This window comes from Telopea speciosissima, chromosome 8 (genome assembly GCF_018873765.1).
Source record: "Telopea speciosissima isolate NSW1024214 ecotype Mountain lineage chromosome 8, Tspe_v1, whole genome shotgun sequence".
In the NCBI taxonomy this organism is placed as follows: Eukaryota; Viridiplantae; Streptophyta; class Magnoliopsida; order Proteales; family Proteaceae; genus Telopea; species Telopea speciosissima.
In genome coordinates, this window is record NC_057923.1 from 31,518,365 (window position 1) to 31,542,106 (window position 23,742).

The 23,742-nt window shown below is 39.8% G+C and overlaps 1 protein-coding gene across 1 annotated transcript; it reads right to left on the reverse strand.

Moving 5' to 3' along the window:
* Window positions 1–9,824: 9,824 nt before the first annotated feature.
* Window positions 9,825–17,686, reverse strand: LOC122671986 (small nuclear ribonucleoprotein E-like; the record flags this gene model as incomplete). Its single annotated transcript, XM_043869489.1, has 4 exons — window positions 17,574–17,686; window positions 17,399–17,425; window positions 17,223–17,285; window positions 9,825–9,890 (listed from the first exon to the last, which is right to left on the reverse strand). Coding segments are annotated over exons 1-4 (198 nt in total), but the record flags the coding sequence as incomplete, so codon positions are not given.
* Window positions 17,687–23,742: the final 6,056 nt, after the last annotated feature.

Here is a 23,742-nt window from a genome sequence, read left to right on the forward strand (position 1 = left end):
AAAGACTTATGCACCCAAAAGCGGACCACCAATGTGCCCAAAAAGGCATTCTTGGTCGCTAACATTAGTTCTCTAATCTCACACTGTAGCAGCCAAGCATAAGGATCCGGAAGCCCCACCATCTCTTGCACTATAGGCCATACTACTATTGATCATGCCTTATTGACCTTGGTGCAAGTGTGAACCTCTTACCCTTTCATGTCTACCAACAATCGGGATTGGGAGAACGAAACCGACCAAAATTACTCTTCAACTTGCGATCGACGGTTAAAGTTCCTAAGGGAATGATTGAGGATGTCCTGTTGAAGGTTGGGGAATTTATTTTTCCCGTAGATTTTATTGTTTTAGATACCCAACCCACTCGCCAACTTCAAGGACCAAATCCCAATCATATTGGGTAGACCATTCCTAGCTACCAAGAATGCTTTAATCAATTGCAGGAATGGTCTCATGAAATTATCTTTTGGCAATACTTCTGTTGACTTCAATGTGTTTAGGTTGGGCAAGCAGCCTGACATGGATGAAGAGGTGCATATGCTTCAAGGATTTCCCGATGATATTGATACGTTCTTTGAGATTGATTTTGATTCGGGATTTCAAGAATGTATGCAAGAATTGGAGGGTGTTGATGATACTCCCTTATCTGAGGTCTGGAGCATCCAACCACCTTTGGAGCCCCTTGGACCCCTATCCACTTCCATTCCCAAATCCTCTATTATTGAGCCCCCCCACATTAGAGTTGAAGGCATTGCCCTCCAACCTCAAGTATGTCTTCTTAGGACATGATCATACTCTTCCTGTTATTATTGCTTCTGATTTGACTTCTATTCAGGAAGAAGAGTTGATTAAGCTTCTAAAGGATAATAAGGAAGCCATAGGTTGGACCATGTCTGACATCAAAGGTATTAGCCCCTCCATTGTTCAACATCATATACATCTGATGGAGAGTTCCACACCTTCTAGGGAACCCCAAAGGAGGGCTAATCCTGTGATGAAAGAGGCAATTAAGAAAGAGATCCTAAAATGCTTGGATCATGGCATCATTTATCCTATTTCTGATAGCCAATGGGTGAGTCCTGTGCAGGTTGTGCCTAAGAAAGGAGGAGTCACTGTAGTTGAGAATGCTAATAATGAGTTGATTCCAACCCGTATCCAAACAGGATGGAGAGTGTGCATTGACTATAGGAAATTGAATGCGGCAACTTGGAAGGACCACTTCCCCTTACCTTTTATTGATCAGATGTTAGAGAGACTAGCTGGCCATGAATATTATTGTTTTCTTGATGGTTATGCAGGCTATAACCAAATTCCTATTGCTCTAGAGGACCAACACAAGACCACTTTCACATGCCCTTATGGAACCTTTGCTTACCGGCGTATGCCTTTTGGGCTTTGCAATGCCCCTGCTACATTCCAAAGGTGCATGATGAGTATCTTTTCGATATGGTAGAGCACTTCCTAGAGGTGTTTATGGATGATTTTTCTATTCATGGCTCTACTTTTTCTAATTGCTTGCATCATCTCTCTTTGGTTCTTAAAAGATGCATAGAAAAGAACTTGGTCCTGAATTGGGAGAAGTGCCACTTCATGGTAAAGCAAGGTATAGTTCTTGGTCACATTGTGTCCAAAGAAGGGATCAAGGTTGATAGATCTAAGGTGGACCTTATAGCCAATTTACCACCACCCAAGAGTGTGAAGGACATTCGATCTTTTCTTGGCCATGCAGGTTTTTATAGAAGATTCATCAAGGACTTTAGCCAGATAGCTAGACCTCTCACCTCTCTTTTGGCAAAGGACTGCCCATTTGATTTCTCTTCTGAGTGTCATGATAGTTTTGAGCAATTGAAAAGAGCGCTGACTTCAGCCCCCATTATTCAAGCTCCAATTTGGACAGTTTCATTTGAACTTATGTGTGATGCCTCTGATTTTGCTATAGGGGCTGTTCTTGGGCAAAGAATCAATAAATTGCCCCATGTGATTTATTATGCAAGTAGGACTCTTAATGATGCACAGCTTAATTATACCACCACCGAGAAAGAATTTTTAGTCGTTGTGTTTGCTTTAGAGAAGTTTAGGCCCTACTTGGTTGGATCACATGTGATTGTTTATACCGACCATGCAGCTATCAAATATCTTGTGCGTAAGAAAGATGCCAAGGCTCGCCTCATTAGGTGGGTCCTTTTGTTACAAGAATTTGATCTTGAAATTAGGGATAAGAAAGGGTGTGAAAATTTGCTGCACCATCTATCCCGGCTGCCTAATTCCTTGATCGTGATTCTCCAAAACGAGAATTTTCCCGATGAGTATCCGATGGCGGTGTCTAGTGAACCTTGGTTTGCGACATTGTTAATTATCCGTTACGTGTGACACCGCACATTGGTCCACCCAAGATAAGAATCGCTTTCTTTTCACAAGTTAAGTATTTCTTTTGGGATGATCCTTATCTTTTTAAGACCGCCCGGATCAAGTAATCCGAGATGTGTCCCCGATCATGAGCAACAATCTGTCTTATCTTTTTGCCATGATCGCTTGTGGAGGCCATTTTGGGCCTAATAAGACGCGCCAAAGTTTTACAAAGTGTGGATTTTATTGGCCTAGTCTGCTTAAAGACGCTTTTACTTATTGCGGCATGTTCTTCATGCCAATCCTTAGGGCGTCTTACTAAGAGAAATATGATGCCCTCAACCCACCGTGGTTGAGGTGTTTGATGTATGGGGTATTGATTTCATGGGGCCTTTCCCTAACTCTTTGGTAACCTCGTACATATTACTTGCGTGGACTATGTGTCCAAATGGATTGAGGCAGTTGCTTGTAAGACCAATGACCACAAGGTGGTTGTGAAATTTTCAAGGAGAACATCTTCTCCCGTTTTGGTACTCCCGGCTCTCATTAGTGATCGGGCAAGCATTTTTGTAATCGGCCTTTGAGGCCCTCATGAAAAAGTATGGTGTCATCCATAAGTTGGCCACACCCTACCATCCCTGCACAAGGGCCGTGTTGAGGTTTCAAATAGGCAGATCAAGCAAATTCTTGAGAAAACCATCAACCCGAACCGCAAGGATTGGTCTAACCGATTGGTAGATGCGTTGTGGGCCCATAGGACAGCCTTCAAGACCGATCTTGGTCAATCTCCGCACTGCCTGGTGTATGGAAAGGCATGTCACTTACCTGTAGAGATTGAGCACAAGGCCTTTTGGGCTATCAAGAAGCTTAACTTTGACCTACACACCGCAGTGCCCATAGGAAACTCCAACTATCCGAGTTGGAAGAGCTTAGGAATGAGGCATATGAGAATGCCCGAATTTACAAGGAAAAAACCAAGGCTTTCCATGATAGGCACATTTTGAAAAAATCTTTTGAGGTAGGCCAGAATGTTTTGTTGTACAATTCTCGTTTGCATATCTTTCCAGGTAAGCTGCGTTCTAGATGGGATGGGCCCTATATTGTTCAAAAAGTTTATCCTCATGGGGCTGTTGAAGTCCTCAATCCAATTACAGGAGCTACTTTCAAGGTCAATGGCCAAAGATTGAAGCCGTACATAGAGATGCCTACTCCAGCTTGACGAAGAGGTCATGAATCTCCATGAGCCTCTTTACCTTGACCCCGATATCCTGGTATATATCCCCTCCCTTGTCCTTATTCTTTCTTTTCTGCATGCATTGAGGACACTGCATGAATTAAGTGTGGGGGGGTGTGTTGGACTTTAATTGTGAATTTTGTGCATTTTGAATTTTGTGAATTTTGATTGTGGCGATAGTTTTTGGGTATGTGCATAAGTCTCTTCAAATTGCAAAGCAAGAGTGAGAGGGAATTAGGTGCCCTCCTAGCATGCGAAATAATAAAAAAATCCCTTTTCAAGGATGGTAGTTGGTTTGTATCCGGTGATGGGGATTGAGTTTGAAAATATGAGTGCTACTTCATGTGATGGTTAGATTCCTCTATGTGTTTATGGACCCCTTTGATCTTTTGGCTAGTAGTTGAGACCAATTTGTTTGTGGCAAGGCAAGGCATGAAAGTGGAAGTGAATGAAAAAAAAAGAAAAAGAAAAAAAAAACAAGGAACAAAAAAAAAGAAAGTGGAATTCCTTAGGACTAGACAGGGCACTGTGCCTCATGAAGCAGGGTGACTTGATCGAAATTCCTTGGAAGGAAACTCAAAAAAAAAAAAAAAAAAAACTCTTGCATCAATGTCTCAATGTCTTATGGATATATGCAAAAACCGAAGCTACCAAGTATTTGGGTGACTGGTATGCTCCACCATGTCATTCAGAGAACAAGAGTGGAGTAGAAATAGAGTTTGTGGTTGAGAAAGAAAAAACTTTTGCCTTAATGCCAAAAAAAAAGTATGGTCAACAATACTCAATGCCTAAGTCTTTGGTTCCATCGATGCTATGGGGGGTTTACTTGAAGATGAGTAGTGTTCAGAAAATATGAGGAGATCCCTTGAACTTGATGCATGCTTGTTACATGAATTGATGTGGGGTGATAAAATTCAAGTGTGGGGGAACCTTTGGCTCCTTGATCATTAGTTGAACACTTTTTGGGATTATGTGCACTGTCCTACTTATGCCATGATTAAAATTTGCAGCATTTATTTACAATTGAATTTTGGGTGTATATTCACTGCAAACACCCACGAGACACAACTCGTCCACTAGGGGTAACCTAGGGGTTTAAAGGCTTGTTGCACATGCTAAGTGCAACCGTGATTCCTACGAAAGTGAGTTAGGATTTTCTACATTCTAGGTTAGTTTTTGTTTTTGCTTTACTTGAGGACAAGTAACGTTCAAGTGTGGGGGAATCTGATGAGCACATTTATGTGTGAAATTTTAGGGCATAAATTATACATTTTACCACATTGGACAGAGTTACTCGGTGCTTTCTTGTGCTTTTCAGGGTTTAGGTGAATTCTTGTGAAAATGAAGGAGATGATGCTAAGGAGATGTTTTTAAGCTTTTTAGAAGTGTAAATGGATGCATAGCCCATCGAGTCAGCTTCGCAATGGTTCAAACGGCACTTAATTCCGAGTTGAAACGAAGAAGTTATGGCCGTTTCCGTAACGACGCGTGAAAATGGTCTGCAGGGGTTTATTTATAATTATTGGCAGTCGGATGGGGACAAAGTGAAACGGAAGTTCGGATTTTAGGGACCTTAATGAAATTATCAGAAGTTACTTTACTGTACCCGAAAGATTCCATTTGGAAGGCTCTGGACAGTCCAACTTCAACTTGAGATATCTTGGGCTCCCCAACTCCGAATTGGATGAAATTTGGGTCTATTTTGTGTGATTTTTCGCAAGGAACACAATGGTGAGACCTATATAAGCACCCCATGCTCCACGTTTTCTGAAGGACAGAATGGGTATTTTAGTTATTCTTCAAGGAATCCTAGTCATCACCCTTACTCTCTCTCTCCTCCAACTTCTCAAGGGCACTTCGAAATTCTACTTGGGATAGATTTATATTTTCTCATCTATGGAAGGTTGAAAAATCAAAGATGCTTTGATTTTATTGCTTGGAGAAGATATCTACAAAGAAAAGGAAGCACTTGTTAAAATGGAAGTTTATTTTTCTAGAAATAGAAGCTCTATGTAAACAATCTTCTTCTTCTTCTTCTTTCTATTTTTTTCTTTTTTCTTAGGATTCAAGGCATTGTAAAAGAGGAAGGAGAAGAGAATATTCTCTTTTCTTAGGGAATATTTCTCCTACACTTCCATCTTCTCTCTTCTCCTCTCTTCCACCTATAAATACCCCCCTACCTCTCTTGTAAAAATTGGCTCATTCACTTAGTGAAATTTCTTCTCTTCTTCTCCTTCTAATTTGTGGTTTTTGGCTTTTCTAAGTTCTAGTTTGCTTTTATAATTTTTAGTTAATGCTTATAATAGGTTTAGTTTATGCTTTAATTTCAATTTAAGTCTTCAATTGGGTTGTAATTTCTTAATTCTAGTTTAGGTTTTAAGCCTTCTAGTCTAAGTTCTTAAGTTGATGACAAGACTTGAAGATTTAGAAGAGGAGGCCATGGTAAGTTTATGCAAGTATTCAAGCTTTTCATTTACATTCATGCAAGCACATCCAGGTTTTACTATCTAAACTCTCAATCTCATTCTCCATCTCCTCTATCTCTCTCTATCTTCTTCTTCTTCCCCCTCTATTTCTTTTATTTTAATTTTATATGGTTGTGGTTTATGGATGCATTTTTATTCCCTTATTTCTTTTTATGTGGTTAGTATGTGTGGCTGCATTTTTATTCCTTTCAATTCGCTTAGTTCGATAGGTTAGATGCTCATGTGTTAGGACGCCGATTTAATCCCTTAATTTTGTTAGATGCTTATGAGTTAGGATGCATTGATTTTCGTTAGTTTAATTAGTTTAATTTAACAATTTAATTTGGTTCATTTTGCATTACTTTTAAGTTAGTTAAATAGAGTGGCGTATATCTCCTTGTGTTCGACCCGTAGCTACGATTGACCCGTACGCTTGCGGTTTTATTTTAACTCAAACACTTGCCATAACCATCTCCAATTTTGGCTATAGATTTTTTAAAGAAGTAATCAATTGACCTCTCATTACTCATTACTTTATTGGTTTGTCCATTAAAGAAGAAAAATAGTTTGATAGCACTGGCAAGAGCAGTTGAGAGGTTTTCTTAAGCAGGTCTTTAAATATGAAAGCCCCTAGGAATACTCTGACCATTGGCAGAATAGATACCACTAGGTTCCTATGAACTTCAATCATCTCTCACACAATGTTGTCAGTTTTGCAAAGGTAAATGGATATTATTATGGTAGTCCCATGGCTTGAAAACCCACATCGGTGATCCATATCTGTGAAGTTAGGACCACCTTGTGTGGGTTGGTGATGAGCCAGTTGATAGAGCTTTGGCTCCTTAATTCTATGTTAGAAGGTCCTAAAGATGTTATGAGCATTATTCTTGTCAAGTAAGTTAATTACTAAAGCCGTAAGATGTGCAATTGAAGAAGTGGAAATCACAGAGTAGGTAGATCATCAAGCTTCAAGACATCCATTGAGTTTGATCCTTAAAAGTCCGACCAATGTAACTCAGAATTTGCATAGAAGAAAGAAAGGATGCATCCCAAGAATGCTGGCTTACTAGTTTAGCAGTTTGTTTTTTGAGTAGGTAAGGACATGTTGGAATGTATGGCCTGGTTAATTAAGAAAATACAGTCACACACAAGATACAGTTGTAAATAAATTTGGTTCATATAGGATATTTTAATAGGTTGAATAGTGTATATAATGTTTTATTGAATTTATTTAATGAGATTGTGTTAAGTTCCTGTTGCATCTTCCTCCCTTACACATTGTTTGTTCAATAGAATGGTTGTTTTGTGTCTGGTTGAGATAGAGACATGATTTTTATCTACACTCATGTCTCTGCCTATGTAATATCTCAATTTATGGTGAGCAAGGAATGTGATCTCCTATGCAATTTGTTTGTCTTCTGGAAAATTTGGGAAGAAATCACAAAACAGGTAAACAAACTTTTATATATGCAACAACTTCTGATTTTGATTAAAACTAAATATTAGGGTTCTTTGACATTTATTGAAATAATTCTACCTTATGGTGTATTAATTGACCAGATGGCTTCTACTAAGAGTGTGAGTAGCGTTTATAGTTGTGAATTTTGTGGTCGTATGTGTAAGAAAGATGTTTGTGGGTCTGGAAAAAATAGAGGTAGAGAATATTTCAAATGTACACAAGGTTGCCAATTCTTCTTGTGGGTAGATCGGCTTAGAATGTATGACTGTGGAAATGGTCAATGCAAGGTAAGAACTTCAAAAACAGAAAGAAGTAAAGGTCAGGCATTCTGGTACTGCCCCAATTCTGTTGGGTAACCTAGAGGGGGGTGAATAGGTTACCACTAGTGGATTTTGACTCTTTTTCGATTGGTTGCACACTTATATTAAATATAAAAAGCAGAAGTAAATGAGGCACAAGATTTATAGTGGTTCGGCTAACTTAGCCTACATCCACTCCTCTCAACCTTGAGAGAATTCCACTAGTATTTTCCTTTCAATACAATAGGTGGGGAAATGACACATTTACAACTCTTTTTAACAGGATAAGAGGATCCTTACAATCTTAGTTCCAGGACAAGAGTATCCTTTCAATCTCTTAAGGATGAGAGGGTCCTCGTACTAATCTAAGTACGGTCTAGATTAATACAACAATGCTTTATCAAATCAAAATCATAAACAAGTAAATATAATATAAGTTTGGTATAAATACCTATCAAAGAGTAGTGATACTTTTACCCTTTGAGTGATGGTGCTCAATGATATGAATGAGAGTAATGCACCTTGAGTCTCCTAGATGATTCTCCTTGATGGCATGAGTTGGAGAGAGTGGAGAGTTAAGAGCTTGGTAAAATCTCTTTGAAGAGCTTGAATTGAATAATTTAGCTCAATGACAAATTTTTACTTTTGTACTTTCACAAATGTACTATGCACTTTTTCTATCAAAAGATGTATTTTGTTCCTTGTTTGGATGCGTTTTATAAAGTCAAAAGTTGAAGTTTGTTTGTTCTCCAACGGATATAAAACTGTCATATTTTTAGACTGTCGGTCGACCTATAAAGGTTGTCGGTCGACCATCAAAAACTAGCCGTTGAAAAACTAGCCGTTAAGGCCAAGTTTGGGGCTGTAGGTCTATTGTCGGTCGGCCTATGGATCGACCTACAAGTGTCGATCGACCTATAATTCTGTCAGTTGCAACCAACAGGCTACTGGAAATAGGTCTGTGTTTTTTATATTCGTAGGTCGACCGACGCAGTCCGTAGGGTCGACCGACGACAGCCTGTCCTGTTTTTGATTGTCCTGTCAAGGGGATTTTTGGTCCAGCTTGCTTGGGACTTCATAGGTTTTTGTTTAACACTTTAATGGCCATGTTTCTCGAGTCTAGGGCATGGGAATGAGTTCCTCCTAGGGTCTCTTACATGTGAATGCAATGTGTGTGCAATATGATATGCACATGTAATGAAATGTGTTCTAATGCACTTGAATCTTCTTGGAGAGTCTTTGTCTTGTTAATTCTTGGCTTCCTTTAGAAGATGTTCCTCAATCTTCAAATTTCTTCTTTTCCTTAACTCTTCTGTTGTGAGCTCCGTTGATCAAGTCTTTCCTGGATGCTTGATGCTTCCAACGTCTGACTATGAAGCTTGCTTAAAGATTGGAATATTAGTATTAATCTTTATGTTTGTTATCATCAAAATCAGTTTATGGAGGAATGTGTTTTCCAACAATCTCCCCCTTTTTGATGATGACAAACATGTGATTCAAAATATGCATTACTCATGTATGCATGCAATTCAAGATAAATATATGCATTACTCATGTAGGCATGTAACTCAAGATGAATATGCATTATCATATATCATATGATTATTTGAATCATAATTCAAGGTAAATTATGCATATCATATATGCATTATCACATATTATGAATATTTGAATCATAATAACTTCTCCCCCTTTTGTCAACGTAAAAAGGAGGTATAGAGCATGAGTAGCTCCCCCTGAGCCAGTGCTAGTAACCAAGAACAAGCAAAAGCAATCTTAGGGTGGCTCCCCCTAAGAAAATGACTTCCTGCATGGTTAGAAGAACAGAGAGCAAATAATATGAAGCCCAATAAAGTGTTAATTTTAAAAGCATCACATGCTTCAAAATAGAAGTTCCATGTTTTAAAAATATGCCACAAAAGTACATATCAAGAGTTCTAATATAAAGTCAGTGATGTCAACTATCTCTACTGTGGAGGAGGAGGAAAGAAATGCAGATTGAGACGCTGTAAGATCACTTGGTTCTCCTTTTGGATGCGAAGAATCTCTTCTTGATCTTTGTGGAGAGAGGTGAAGTGATCATCAAAGCCCTTTAGGCGGGTGTTAAGTTGTTGGCAAAAACTTGAAAATTCTCCTCTGGTGACATAGTCCCCTGAGGGTTCACCAACATAGTCTTCATCCTCACTGTCGTCCTCTTCTTGTGACTCTGCTTCGTCACCTGTGACATGTTGGGTAGCTCGCTTCCTTCGGGCTTGGTGTGAAGAAGGAGCCGCAACAAAACCCAGCTTCATCTTCTTGATGGTGGATGAGTCAATGTCAAGCATCTTGGGGTCAATGAATTCCCCAGAGAGATCCACCTCATGGAACTTAAGGATGGCAGTTATGAGTCTGCCATATGGAAGGTTTCCCCTATAATGAGGTACTGCACAGTGTTCCATGGTCTTCATAATCACATATGGAAGATTGATAGGATTGGCAGTGACAAGACACCAAGTAATGTAGGCTTGAAAGGGATTGACTTGGTCTCTATGGCCTCCTTTGGGCAAGATGTTGTAGCTTACAATGAAACTGATCATCCTGGATAGTTCATGAAGTTTGATAGCTTTAACAGTTGGTTCAAACCCAACATAGTCTTTTATGATGGCACCATAAATTTCATCAACATTCATAAAGGTTTTGGCATCCCCTTTGGGAGGAAGATATCTCATATCTCCTAAGGTGGGAATTCCCATGATCTCTCCTAGATCTTCATAAGTGAACATGATGGGAACACCCTTTACTAGGGATGTGATGGCAAGCCTATCATCCACTATTTGGGTTCTCAGATTACAGTAAAAGTGTCTGGCAAGGTCAGGATAGCAGGGATCAACATAAACTAAGGTATTTTCCCAACCCAAATATTTAAAATATTCTTCAATGTCATAGTCAAGAAATTGAGAAACTCTTACAGTTCTTTCCTTGTCAACCTTTCTCTTCTCAAGTCTTCCCCAGAGAATGGAGGCTTCTTCGGAGATGAAGAGAGACTTGTCATATGCTGCAGAGCTCTCTCCAACTTTGGCTTTCTTCTTTGGTTGCTTGCCATTGCTTTGCTTTGGAGCCATTTGAAACCTAGGGCTTTTAGAGATTTGAGAGAAATAGAGATTTTTGGGTTGGAAGTGGGTAGATTGTGTAGGAAGAGTGATTTGGGGCTTGGATTTGGTGAAATCTCAAGGGATTTTACAGGGTTTTGCCTTGGAGTTCAGAGAAAAAGGGTTTTGGAGAGGAGAGGTCTCGAACAAAAGAAGAGGGAAATGAAAAAATCCTCTCGGTTCTTGTTTAAAAATGAAATTTTTTCATGTCGGTCGACCGACAGGTCAAAAACAGGGATTTTATGGGATTTTAGCCCAGAATTCTCTAACAGCTTGATTTTTGGGCTTTTTGAGGATTTCACCTTACTCAAAAGGGTTGCAGATCCCGAGTTCTCTCCTCAAATAGCAGAATCTCTCTTCACTTAATGGCTTGGTGAGGATGTCTGCAAGTTGTTTTTCAGTTTCAATGTATTTTAGAACAATTTCCCCTTTTTGAACTGTGTCTCTAAGAAAGTGATGCCTAATATCAATATGTATGACTCTTGAATGGAGAATGAGATTTTTACTTAAATTGATTGCACTTGTATTGTCGCAATTAAATGGAGATGAACCAAAATGTATCCCATAGTCCATGAGAGTTTGTCTCATTCAAAGGACTTGGGCACAACACCTACCGGCCGCAATGTACTCGGCTTCAGTAGTGAAAAGAGCAACAGAGTTTTATTTCTTGTTAAACCATGAAACCAAGCAAAATCCTAAGAAGTGACATGTGCCACTTGTACTCTTGCGATCAAGATGGCACCCTGCAAAGTTGGCATCCGAAAAGGTTATTAAATCAAAATTTTGGTTCATTGGGTACCATAATCCTACATTTGTAGTACCTTTAAGATATTTAAAGATCCTTTTAACGGCACTAAAGTGGGATTACATTGGGTTGGCTTGGAATCTAGCACAAGCACACACGCTAAACATGATGTCTGGTCTACTAGCGGTGAGATATAGAAGGCTGCCAATCATGCCTCTATAATGTGTAGGGTCTATGGGAGTACCTTCCTCATCTTTAGATAGCTTTAGAGAGGTACTCATGGGGGTGCTAGATGACTTTTGTCCATCAAAATCAAATTTCTTGAGAAGTTCTTTAGTGTATTTAGTTTGACATATAAAGATTCTATTTTTGGTTTGCTTAATTTGAAGTCCTAAGAAAAAATTAAGTGCACCCATCAAATTCATTTCAAATTCATCACTCATGCATTTGCTAAATTCAACACAAAGATTTTCATTGGTGGATCCAAATATAATATCATCAACATATATTTACACAATAATAGAGTCTTTTCCTTTATGTTTCACAAACAAAGTTGTATCAACCTTATCCATTTGAAATCCACTTTGGATTAGGAATTCACTCAATCTCTCATACCAAGCTCTAGGAGCTTGTTTGAGTCTATAGAGAGCTTTGTTAAGTTTGAAGACATGATCCGGATATTTTGTATCCTCAAATCTGGGAGGTTGTGCAACATATACTTCCTCCATGATAAAGCCATTTAAAAAAGCACTTTTGACATCCATTTGGTACAGCTTAAAATTTGTATGACATGCAAAAGCAAGTAGCATTCTAATAGATTTTAGTCTTGCTACCGGTGCATAGGTTTCATCAAAATCTATCCCTTCTTGTTGATTATATCCTTTGGCAACTAATCTAGCCTTGTTTCTAATTATTGATCCATCTTCATCCAGTTTGTTTCTAAACACCCATTTGGCTCCTATAATAGAATGATTCTTGGGTTTTGCGACAAGCTCCCAAACATTGTTTCTTTCAAATTGATGGAGCTTTTCTTGCATAGCTACTATCCAATCACTATCTTCCAATGCTTCTTTTATGTTTTTAGGTTCAATTTTGGATATGAAAGCAACATTATTGCAAATGTCTTGAGTTTTAGATCTAGTTTGGATTCCTTTGTCTAAGTCTCCAATGACGTGATCCAAGGGATGGTCTTTCCAAGGTCTAACCTCTTTGGGTAGATCCTTTGGTTGGTCTTCGGGTTCTTTTAGAGAGAAATTTTTGATGCTCTCCCTAATCTCAACAAATGTATCATCATCATCAACCAATGGCTTGTGTCTATCTTTAGGAAGAGATTCATCAAATTTTATATTCATTGATTCTTCAATAATCAAGTTTTTCTTGTTGAAGACTCTATAGGCTCGACTATTTGAAGAGTATCCAAGGAAAATGCCATCATCGGCTTTAGCATCAAATTTTCCTAAGTTATCCTTAATATTCAATATATAGCATATACACCCAAACACTTTAAAGTAATCAACTTTAGGTAGTTTATTATGATAGATTTCATAGGGTGTTTTGAGTAATATAGGTCTAATTAACACACAATTTAACACATAGCAAGCCGTATTGACCGCTTCGGCCCAAAAATATTTTGGAAGAGAGTATTCATTTATCATTGTTCTAGCGGTCTCTTGGAGTGATCTATTCTTTCTTTCAACCACCCCATTGGATTGAGGTGTTCTAGGAGCGGAGAAGTTATGGGTTAAGATGCATTGTTCAGTAATAGCCTCGGATCCAATCTTTGAATGAATAGATCTTGCATGCAATGTTCATGCGTGCAAGATCGAGCTTTACTCGGCATTCAAGTAATGCTCGAGCACTCGGCCGAGATACTCCGGTTTGGCATAAGAACTAGAAGCTAACATGAATGGACAACAATGTTTAGGACCTGTAGTTCATACCTTTGAACTTGTAAGGATGATCACACCAAGTCCAAATCCAACTCTTGACTTCTTCTTCCTTCCTTCTCCTTCCCTTTCCTTCTCTTTTTCTTCCTTCTCCCTCCCTTTCTTTCTTTCTATTTCACTAGAGGCAGCAAAAACGAAATGGGAGGGCTGGCCCCTCCTATTTATAGTTTTAAACCTCTTAAGGTTTGTTTGGCCATGGGTCCCTCCTTCCAAGAATGGGCATTTTTGAGTACTTTGAGCCATTCCAGTGCATTGGTGGGGTCCACTTCGTTCCAGGGGGTGGGTAATGGTTTCTAAAATTCCCATCTACCTTTAGGGGATGTCCATAGGCTGTTTGCATTGTTCCCAGTGTCGGAATCCAAAATACCGAGTGTTAGACACTCTGGGTGTTTCACTGGGCATTTGGGTCAATTGCCCAGTGCATCGCCCAGAGAATGAAACTCTGTTGTATTTGCCTTGGGCTTGCACAAGGGGTAAGTCTAACACTTGGGCACTCCGCCAATACCCCATCCAAGATCAAATACTCATCTGAACAGGTATGGCCCCCATGTATTTGGGTGGGGGAGAGATTACCTAGAGTTGAAGCTGTACATCAGGCTGTGGACTGAGTAGCTACATGGGTCTGCAACCCATCTTCTCACAAGTACTGGATGACATCCTTGGAGGTTCTCCACTGAATTTAACCATAGGGGTGATACTCCACAATATGTTTGGGTGATTGGTCACAAGCTCCTGTCCTTCAGGCAAAATTCCACTCAGTCTAGGGCAAGTTTAACACAGGATGAGTCCATCCCTGGTTCCGTTTGAGCCAGTCACCAGAATACATTGGACGGATCTACGGACGGAAGCATGACGCTGGATCCGTCCGAGTTCCTGTCCGAGATTTTGAAGTTCTCACACTTCCACACCAACCCTTGAGGTCACATAGCTCATACAACAATATGTGAATGTCACTGAGGTGCTAGCCCTTTTTGGTAGAACTGGGAAAGATACAGAGGCAGCTAATGACAGTGTTGATCAAGAACAAATTCGCAGATACACTTGGGAAGAGAAAAAAAGAAGATTAAAATTAAGTTGGCTAATACCCATAATAACCAAGAACAAATTGTCATACACAATTGGCACAAGTTAAATCCCACTTTCTTCAACAGTGACATAAGCTCATGTTTATGCATAAACTCATTCCGTTTTCCATTGCCCTGTTATGGCAGGTTTCAATGGTCGTAGTTTTAAAATTTGGTAAAAAGGATTAAAAAAAAAAAAACAGTAAAGAAATAAACTTTCCCATTCAGTATAAATTTTTTGAAACGTACCTCTAAAGGGTAATAAAAAAAAGCATGTATGCAACCAAATTCTTTTATGGTACATAGCATCTCACTCCTTTGGGTTTCTTCCCTGCAAAATTCAAAACGGTAGCACTTGAAATCTAGTCGAAATAAAAATCAACAAATAAATCAAACCTATCATGTAACCAACTATGTTACCTTTCTTTGATATCTTCTGAGAAGGGATTGAGTGATAAGAGGAGAGAAGCTCTAGCAAGAGGAGGGAGTAAGAGAGACATGGATAAGCGAATGAGAGAGAGTGTAGCAGAACATTCAATACAGGTCAATACAATTCGAATCCATATTGTGCAGGCATGGTTTTCCCCAAATGTGAACATGGGCCAACATGTTAACAGATACCAAATTTGGATGCTAGATAGCCAAAGAATCAGTCTTTAAAATCCCCAATGCTAAAAAACTTGGAGAATAGAACAAGATGCATGTTGCATATCAAACTAAGTACCCATCATACAAGGAAAAGAGTACTAAACCCAAAATCCTCAATATTGGGGCATAGGGATAGGTGATCTCTATACCCCTTTCATGTCACTTCTCCCTTTAGAACTCCATTCTGTAGAACTCTAAGGGACACTCTGTATAACAAAAGCACTCACGAAACGGCTCTAGATGTTTAGTCCTGAAATTACAAAATTGGGGAAACAGGTAATGGGCGATATGTTTCAAAAGAGATTCCAGAGTGGTACCTCCTCTTTTAGAGGTGTTTTGGTATCTTGGGGAAACAGAACAACACGTTTTTTCAGAATAATATCTCTGAGTTACAGGTGGAGTCATTGACAAAATCAAGGTTGTTTCAAACGTCATGGCAGTGGATGTATTAAATGAAGACATCTCAACTATTCAGATGTATTTTTCTGGATTAGAGACATTTGATTTTCTAAAGAATGGTGAGAAATAGGGTGATCCATGATGGGTTTCCCGCCATTGGGGAAGTAGTAAAGCTTAACACTAATTCTGCACACAAAAACAAAAACAAAAAAAACAAGGTTACATACTAAGTAGTATAAAGAAACAACCATGGTAATAAAATAAGAAGTATAGGAAACTATACTTAAACAGTATTTACAAAATAAGAAGTATCATTCCAAGAAGCCCATTCAGCAGTAAATTAACTCTGGCGCATTACTTCAAACAGGTGTGAGCTTCCTCGCTTCTTCAGTTAAATTGTTACATAAATAACAAAAACTATATACAAAAGTGATGATTTGTCTTCTGAAAATAAATTTGCAATTGGGAAGGCAGCTTCCATCTATTGGTGATAGAAGATTTGGGCTTCCTCTATGCTACACACCTCGTAATTTCTTTCCATAATTCCAAAACATTGTACCAAATAAATCACAATAAGCGGCCGAGCGGGAGAAGACATCAGAGATACAAGTCGCATTTTGGAGGTTCTCCAGTATAAGTGGAAAAATACAAGGGATTAGAATTGATCAAAAAATAGAGTGAAACCGAAGGGTTTAATATCCAACCCTGCTCATCTCGAGAGGCAGACACAGTGTTATAAATGGAAACACCCATACACTTTTATGTGACTACCATCTTCAAGGAACATATCAGAGAACGGAATAGAGTGCATTTAAAAGAAAGGGAAAAAGAAATCAGCAAATCCACATTAACATGTTCTACAACAGAATTTCCGAGGAAGAAGTACCAAAAGATAAAACGAAGTAGAATATGGACCTATCTACTCCTACTCTAATGCTGGTGTAGGGAAGAATCCCTACACCCGTTGCTGGTTCTAGGCAGCCGAACTACATCACTCCTCCAATAAGCTCCAAACCTTCACTTGAGTTATGATTAGTATTTGCAATCAGCATATTAACAGAAATTCTCGGTTAGGGTAGACTACAATGCATTAATACCGGTAAACTTATGAGTTGATTAAGCCAAATCCTGTGTAGTTTGCAGCTAAAATACAAATTCACATCACCCTCCTTTTTCTTAAATGAACGTTACATTTTATTCATTGTAGTTATATAAATGAAAACTGCAGTAAGTACCAGAAATGGCAGCCAAGCAGGGCAAACCCATTCATAGGTTTGCAAAGCCAGTGCTTGGTGTCAAATCCTTGGACCTTACTCCTAAGAAACCCATGGAAGCATTTCTGAAATTATCATTAGCAGTAAGAGAAACCCATAAGGTTTAAGCGGTAAGTAAACCCAACCAAATAACACAAAACATAAGGGGTTTGGACTTGCCGAACTGAAAACATAACCAGAAAATTGAAGAGCAAAGTGGGGGGTGGGGGGTAACTTACAATGATACATCCTTCAATCCTCAAATCCTTCTGCTCAAAAAGCCAAATTTGAATGCGAGCTTTCTACATGAAATCAACAGAACAGGGACAATAAAATCTAGAAATAAAGAGTTCGTCCAATTTCGAGAACTGACACAATAAATCCATCAAAGGAGAGGGACATTAGTATGACTTACGCTCTGGAGAAATCTGAAGATGAGATTCTAGCGACAAGTTCGCGTCCCCATCAACCCACGCAGCAAAGGAAAATACATAAGTAAATTACATAGAGGATAATGGATAAAAGCTTAAACAGAACAAATGGACAGAGAGAGAGAGAGAGAGAGAGACAGAAGGCTTCGTAAAACTTACGATGGGCTGGATCATGATCCTCTGAACTCTGGTGGTCGCCATGGCTGCGAGCTTCGGAGTGTTTCCCTCCCAATGAAACACTGAAGATTTTGAAACCTACAGATTTGCGGTGTCTTCGGGAGGGAGGGTACGAGAGAGAGAGAAAGCAATCAATGGAGTCGCCGCTAGTTTCGTTGAGTCTCTGCTCACGGTTGAGGATTGAGGATGAGATGTGAGAAACGGCAAATGCACCTGAAGCAGAAGAGGTGTCTACCCGTGGTCAAGATGTACGAGGATACAACCAGCGTGGAGAGATGACCTTTAGGCTTTAGCACGAACGATTGCGACTTTTGAGGTGGCTCAGGGGTAGTTTTGTCATTTAAAAAAATTTGACAAAAACTCTAGAGTACGTATTTTTATAGGATATATATATATATATATATATATATTTACACAGGTGAGGAATTCCATAAGTTCCCTTACTTCATCGCTCCTGTAAAGTAGTGAGGAATTTTCATAACCACTATGTGCACTCACTCCTTACCCCCCATTAAGTGAGGCACCACATGTAGGGATGTAAATGAATAGTCGAAATTAGTTTTCGTATCCGTATCCGTACTATTCGAATTCGTTCGAAAACTAAATGGATACGGATACAGGCTATAGCTATCCGAAAAACTATATTTACATGTAAATGGATAAAATATCCGATCCGAATCGGTATCGTATCCATTTAGCACTATCCGAATTCGTCCGAAAGCTAATCGGATGCGGATGCGGATGCGGATGCGGATATAGCACTATCCGAACCGAATCCAATCCGTTTACTTCCCTAACCACATGCATTGTTAAACACATCAGGGCACACACAACATACCTCATGAACTTACAACCATGACTATGACTTATGTCACATCAATATGCACACACATTACAATTCTATAATCATCCATCATCAATCACAATTTACATAATTCATTCGACATTAAGTGTTTTCGTACAGTTGATTAAATATATGTATTTTTATATAGAGTTTTTTACAATTACCATCCCAAAATCTTTCATATTTATTATTACCCCCCCCCCAAAAAACTTTGAAACAATTGTTACCTTCCCCTATTGCATACTAATAACTAATTGACCCCCACCGTTACAGACTCGTAACGAAGGGGGTTAGTCGTGACATTGTGCTATTGTCACGGATTTTTTAGGACCAAAATGTCCTTTTTGGGGTGGTAATTGTAAAAAACTCCCACCCCATCACCGTCCCTTCTCCTCCTCCTCCTTCACCTTCTTCTTCTCCTTCTTCTTCTCCTTCTTCTTCTTCTTCTTCCTCTGCAACCCTCACCTTATTCCCTTTGTCTCTACATCTCTATAATTCTGGTTATGATCTCTGTGAACAACGGGGAATCTGAGAGCCTAAGCTACTTCCCAGCTCTCAGCTTCCCCCGCATTAGCTTCTACCGTTACCACCGTTTGAGGTGATCGGTTCGTAGTTTGATATCCAATACATAGACACAGAATTGAAGAGAGAAAAAAAAATGCCGAGTCCTTCCAAGAATGGTCACCGAAGAGGGATTGAAGAGAATGGGAAAGGAAAGAAATTGGGGAATAGGGCAGCATCATTTCACAGGCGACCCCATCTAACTGAAGTTGAGATTCGCCGGCCAAAGACTGTCCCGGATTTGCTTTCTGCTGGAAAATTACAGGAAATTTCAAGAGAGATGCCGGCCAGGCTGACGAAGTTGCTGCTGAATGTAATGATACAGGGGAGCTTGGGAGCTGTGCAGGCGATGATGTCACCGGAATCGATGGTTGGAGATCTGATTGCAGCGGCTGTGAGGTTGTATGCCAAGGAGGGGAGAAGGCCTTTGCTACCCACAACGGACCCTTCAGATTTCGACCTCCATTATTCTCAGTTTAGTTTAGAAAATAAGAAATCTGAATTCAGATAACTCTATTTCTTCCTTCTTCTTTAGTGTTCATGGATTGAGATTTGGGAAAAGAATGAATTGGGTTTGCTGACTGATACACTTATAAACAGGTCTGAATCGAGAGGAGAAGCTGAAAGAACTGTGGTCAAGGAATTTTTTCCTGTGCCGCAAGAACCAAACGAAGCTGCGGTACTAGATGCGTGTTCCTCTTCGTCGTCGCCGGCGGTGGGATCATCGTCTTGTTCAAATCAAGCTGAGAAGGTTTCGAAAATCTCTATTCCTTGGCTTAGGTTCATGGATTTCTTGCTGTAGTGTCTTGATTAGAGAGAGAAAGAGAGAACTTATTATATATTTCAATCAAAGCTTATTAATTATTATGGCTCGATCATCTGTAAATTAGTAGGAAATATAACTATAATAAGGGGATTTTGTAAATTTCCCAGACTTGAGGCCTGTGAAAGGAGCCACCAAGCTAGCTTGAGCAGGGCTGGCACGGTTGAGGGAGATAACTGTTGCTGATGAGATTATTGAAGAAGCCATTTCCTTCTCTGCTACTCCTGATGGCTCTGATTAATCCTCTCTGTAGGAAGCTGCAATGGAAACCATAGTATATATATAGGAGTATGGGAGCTCTTAGCTAGCAATCTTCATGGAAGAATGAGGCTAGACAATACCCATTCCATGAGCATGCAAGGGAGGATAGAATATTGAAACCCTTAATCCCTTATCGTCTGCAACTTCATCATTGTCTTAAAAGCATGGAGTTTCACTCCACTAGCTTCTTTCTGGAATCTCTCCTTTCTTAAAAGCATGGAGTTTCCCATAGATGACTTGGAGGTTGGTTAAGCTGAGCAGGAAGAAGAAGAAGGAGAAGGAGGAGGAGGAGGAGAAGGCATGGTGATGGGGTGGGAGTTTTTTACAATTACCACCCCAAAAAGGGCATTTTGGTCCTAAAAAATCTATGACAATGGCATATTGTCATGACTAACCCCCTCCGTTACAGGTCTGTAATGGTGAGGGCCAGTTAGTTATTAGTATGCAACAGGGGAGGGTAACAGTTGTTTCAAAGTTTTTGGAGGGGTAATAATAAATATGAAAGATTTTGGGGTGGTAATTGTAAAAAACCCTTTTATATAAACTAAAAACTCACACGTGCATTTGCAGAAACAAGTGGAATGGGATAAATAAAACTCAAGTCATTAATCACTAACTTGGGATAACAAGTGGAATGGGATAAATCAAAGGCTCAAAGGCCTATCAATCAACCCTTCCCAATATAGCAACTAGGAAGTTTTAAACTCCCTTGCAAATTTAACACAACAAAGGAGAATTTAAACCCTTAATAAACCTAAACAAATGTGTTTGAGTATAATTGACTACAACCAATAATCAAAGGCAATTCAGAGACTATTATGTGAATTTTTCCCTCATAACCAAGAGAAAATTTGAAGAAACCTAACAAGAGTGAGGCTTGTGTCCAAATCCTAACCTAGGAACTATTTGAACAATCCAAGAGCATGCTTAGATATAATAGGCATAGAAATCACATGTAGAAATGGGGGTAAACAAGAGAACATTCATGCTTCTATGCTGTTTTTCCCCACAAATAATAAAAATAATTCGATTTTGGACTTGATTATTCAACCCTTGTATGTATTTTTGATTGGTGATGTTATGTGAAGTTTTGCACACTTGAATGACTTTAATAGAATTAAATAATCACCCCCTAAGCATCTCTTCATACCCCCATAAGTACAGCAAAAGGAAAGAGAAGAAAATGCACAAAACCTAGAAACTTAGAGTTGGAGAATTTCTGGAAAACCGAGGAAGAGGAAGAGAACCTTACCTTGGACCATTGGATGTGGAAATCCTCAAGTTGGAGCTCTCAAAGTCCAAGTCTTAGGGTGGAAGCACGAACGGAACCACACCTCTCCTCTCCTTGCTCTGGCTTATGGCTAGACAAAAGGGAGCAAATGATTTTTAAACTTCACAAAAATAGTCCTTTTATAAAATCCGTGAATGGATTAACAGACAGACCTAGGTATCGGGACTCTGTTTGATAATCCGTTCAGTTTATTGGTTGAGCATTTGAGTTTTTGGCCTGGGCGAATTTACCAACAGACCCACGGTAGTGGGTTACGTCCGAGAATCCGTCCAGTATATTGGTTCTGTACTTGGGTTTTGGTTGGAACAAATTTACCAACGGACCCACAGTATTGGATCCATTCAAGAATCCGTCCTGATTATTGAGGCTACTATAATGCTTTACTGAGAATGGATTTACGGACGGATTCACAGGAGTGAGTTACATCCAAGAATCCGTTCGTACTAAAATTGGTTTTGGACTGTTTTCTTTAGTATCTAGTATGATTAACACCCATAATAGGAACCGTTCCCCTCCTCGAGATGATGTTGGAGATGCCTCAAACACGGTTTTACTAGTACCACCTCTAGTCAACAATAATGCGGATGTTGCAGCATTGTTCGGTAACATGATCCGGTCCATGCAGCAAGAACATGGAGATGCACAACAAGAACAACTTATGTTCATGCAGACCATGACTGCACAATTCAGGAGATTGGTAGGGAAAGGCAACAAGTGCCCCCTCCTGTGCAAGTGGCTCCTCCACCACCAGCCCCTGCAGCTGCTACTACACATGGTACTCCACCTCCGGCCCCTGCTTCTGTTGGAACTCTTTTGTCACAAGTGGTGCCAATTCCTCCTCCCCTACTCCAGAAGCTCCTCAAGTCCAAACTGTAGCACCAGCTTGGGCCGATGCCTCCAAATTGTCCAAAAATCCCATAAGCATCGCCCTCCAATCTTCTATAAGCTAGCCCATAATTCTTGGTTTATGGCAACTTGGATCAGGGATCTAGAAAGGATCTTTAAGGTTCTCCAATGTAGTGACTTAGATAAGATCAAATGTGCTGTGTCCCGACTTTAAGGCGAAGCTGATGCATGGTGGCGCTCCTCTAAGGAGAACTTTTGGGCCAAGTACCCTAATGCTACTTGGGCACAGTACACCGAGGCCTTCCTTGAGAACTATTTCCCTCGAAACTTATGTGATAAGAAAGAAGCTGAATTTATGAGCCTGAGGCAAGGGTCCAAATCAGTCCTTGAGTACCAACAGACATTCAAGGACCTATTTTATTTTTCTCCAGTGCATATGAAGCCCGATAATGTCAAAGCAAGAAGATTTGAGAGGGGGCTGAGGCCCAATATTAGTACTTATGTGGTGCTGCATAACTACCCTACCTATGCAGAGGTGGTTTAAGCTGCCAAAATAATCGAGGATCAGCAAAGGGAGAACTACAGGGCCATACAGGCTAGCAATAGGCCCATGGGTTCTTCTAGTTTCACGGGGCCCAGAAAATTCCAGAGGAGATCTCCATTACCTCCCCAACTCAATACCACAGACCTGAGGTGGCACAGGCACCCAAGGCAGCTTCAGCACCTCATTATGGCACTCAGACCCTTACGTGCTATAATTACAATAAGATCAGGCACATGATTATGGATTTCCCACGTCCTCGACAAGGACGTCCTACTGCTACTCTTCTTCCCAAGGCTCCCCAAATACGAGCAGCCGGTCCTGCTCTCTCAATCCTAACTGTCAACTGGGCCTAGGGGCGTGTCTACTCAATTACCAATGACGAAGCCCATGCTGATCTGAGTATCATCACAAGTATCATAGTCAATCCTTAAAATGATGCATATATGTAGGTTTTATTGCTGTAATTGGTTGTTTTGGTGTTTATCAGGTATGATTTCTATTTGTTTACAACCTACATATGTGTTGTTTGATTCGGGGGCGTCACACTCTTTTGTATCCCCTTCTTTTGCCAAGAAGATGACAATCAAATCGAAGAAAATGGCTCAAAACCTTATTGTTAGCATGCCAACGGGTAGCAAGGTCGAACTCAGTTTGATATATGATCCTTACCCTATACGTGTATATGACCGCGGGCTAGCAGCAAGTTTGATAGTATTGGATTTGAGGGACTTGACGTGATCTTGGGTATGGATTGGCTATCCACTCATGGTGCCAATCTAATATGTATAGAGAGAAAGATCCTATTCAATCCAGAAGAAGGTGTAGAATTTACATTTAAGGGCATTAAATGGGAGAAGCCCAAAATAGCCATCATCTCTGCCCTTCAAGTCCAGAAGCTATTGGATGAAGGATGTCAGTGTTACCTGGCCTCTATGGTAGACACTGAAGCACAGATTAGACCACTGGGTGAGATAAATATGG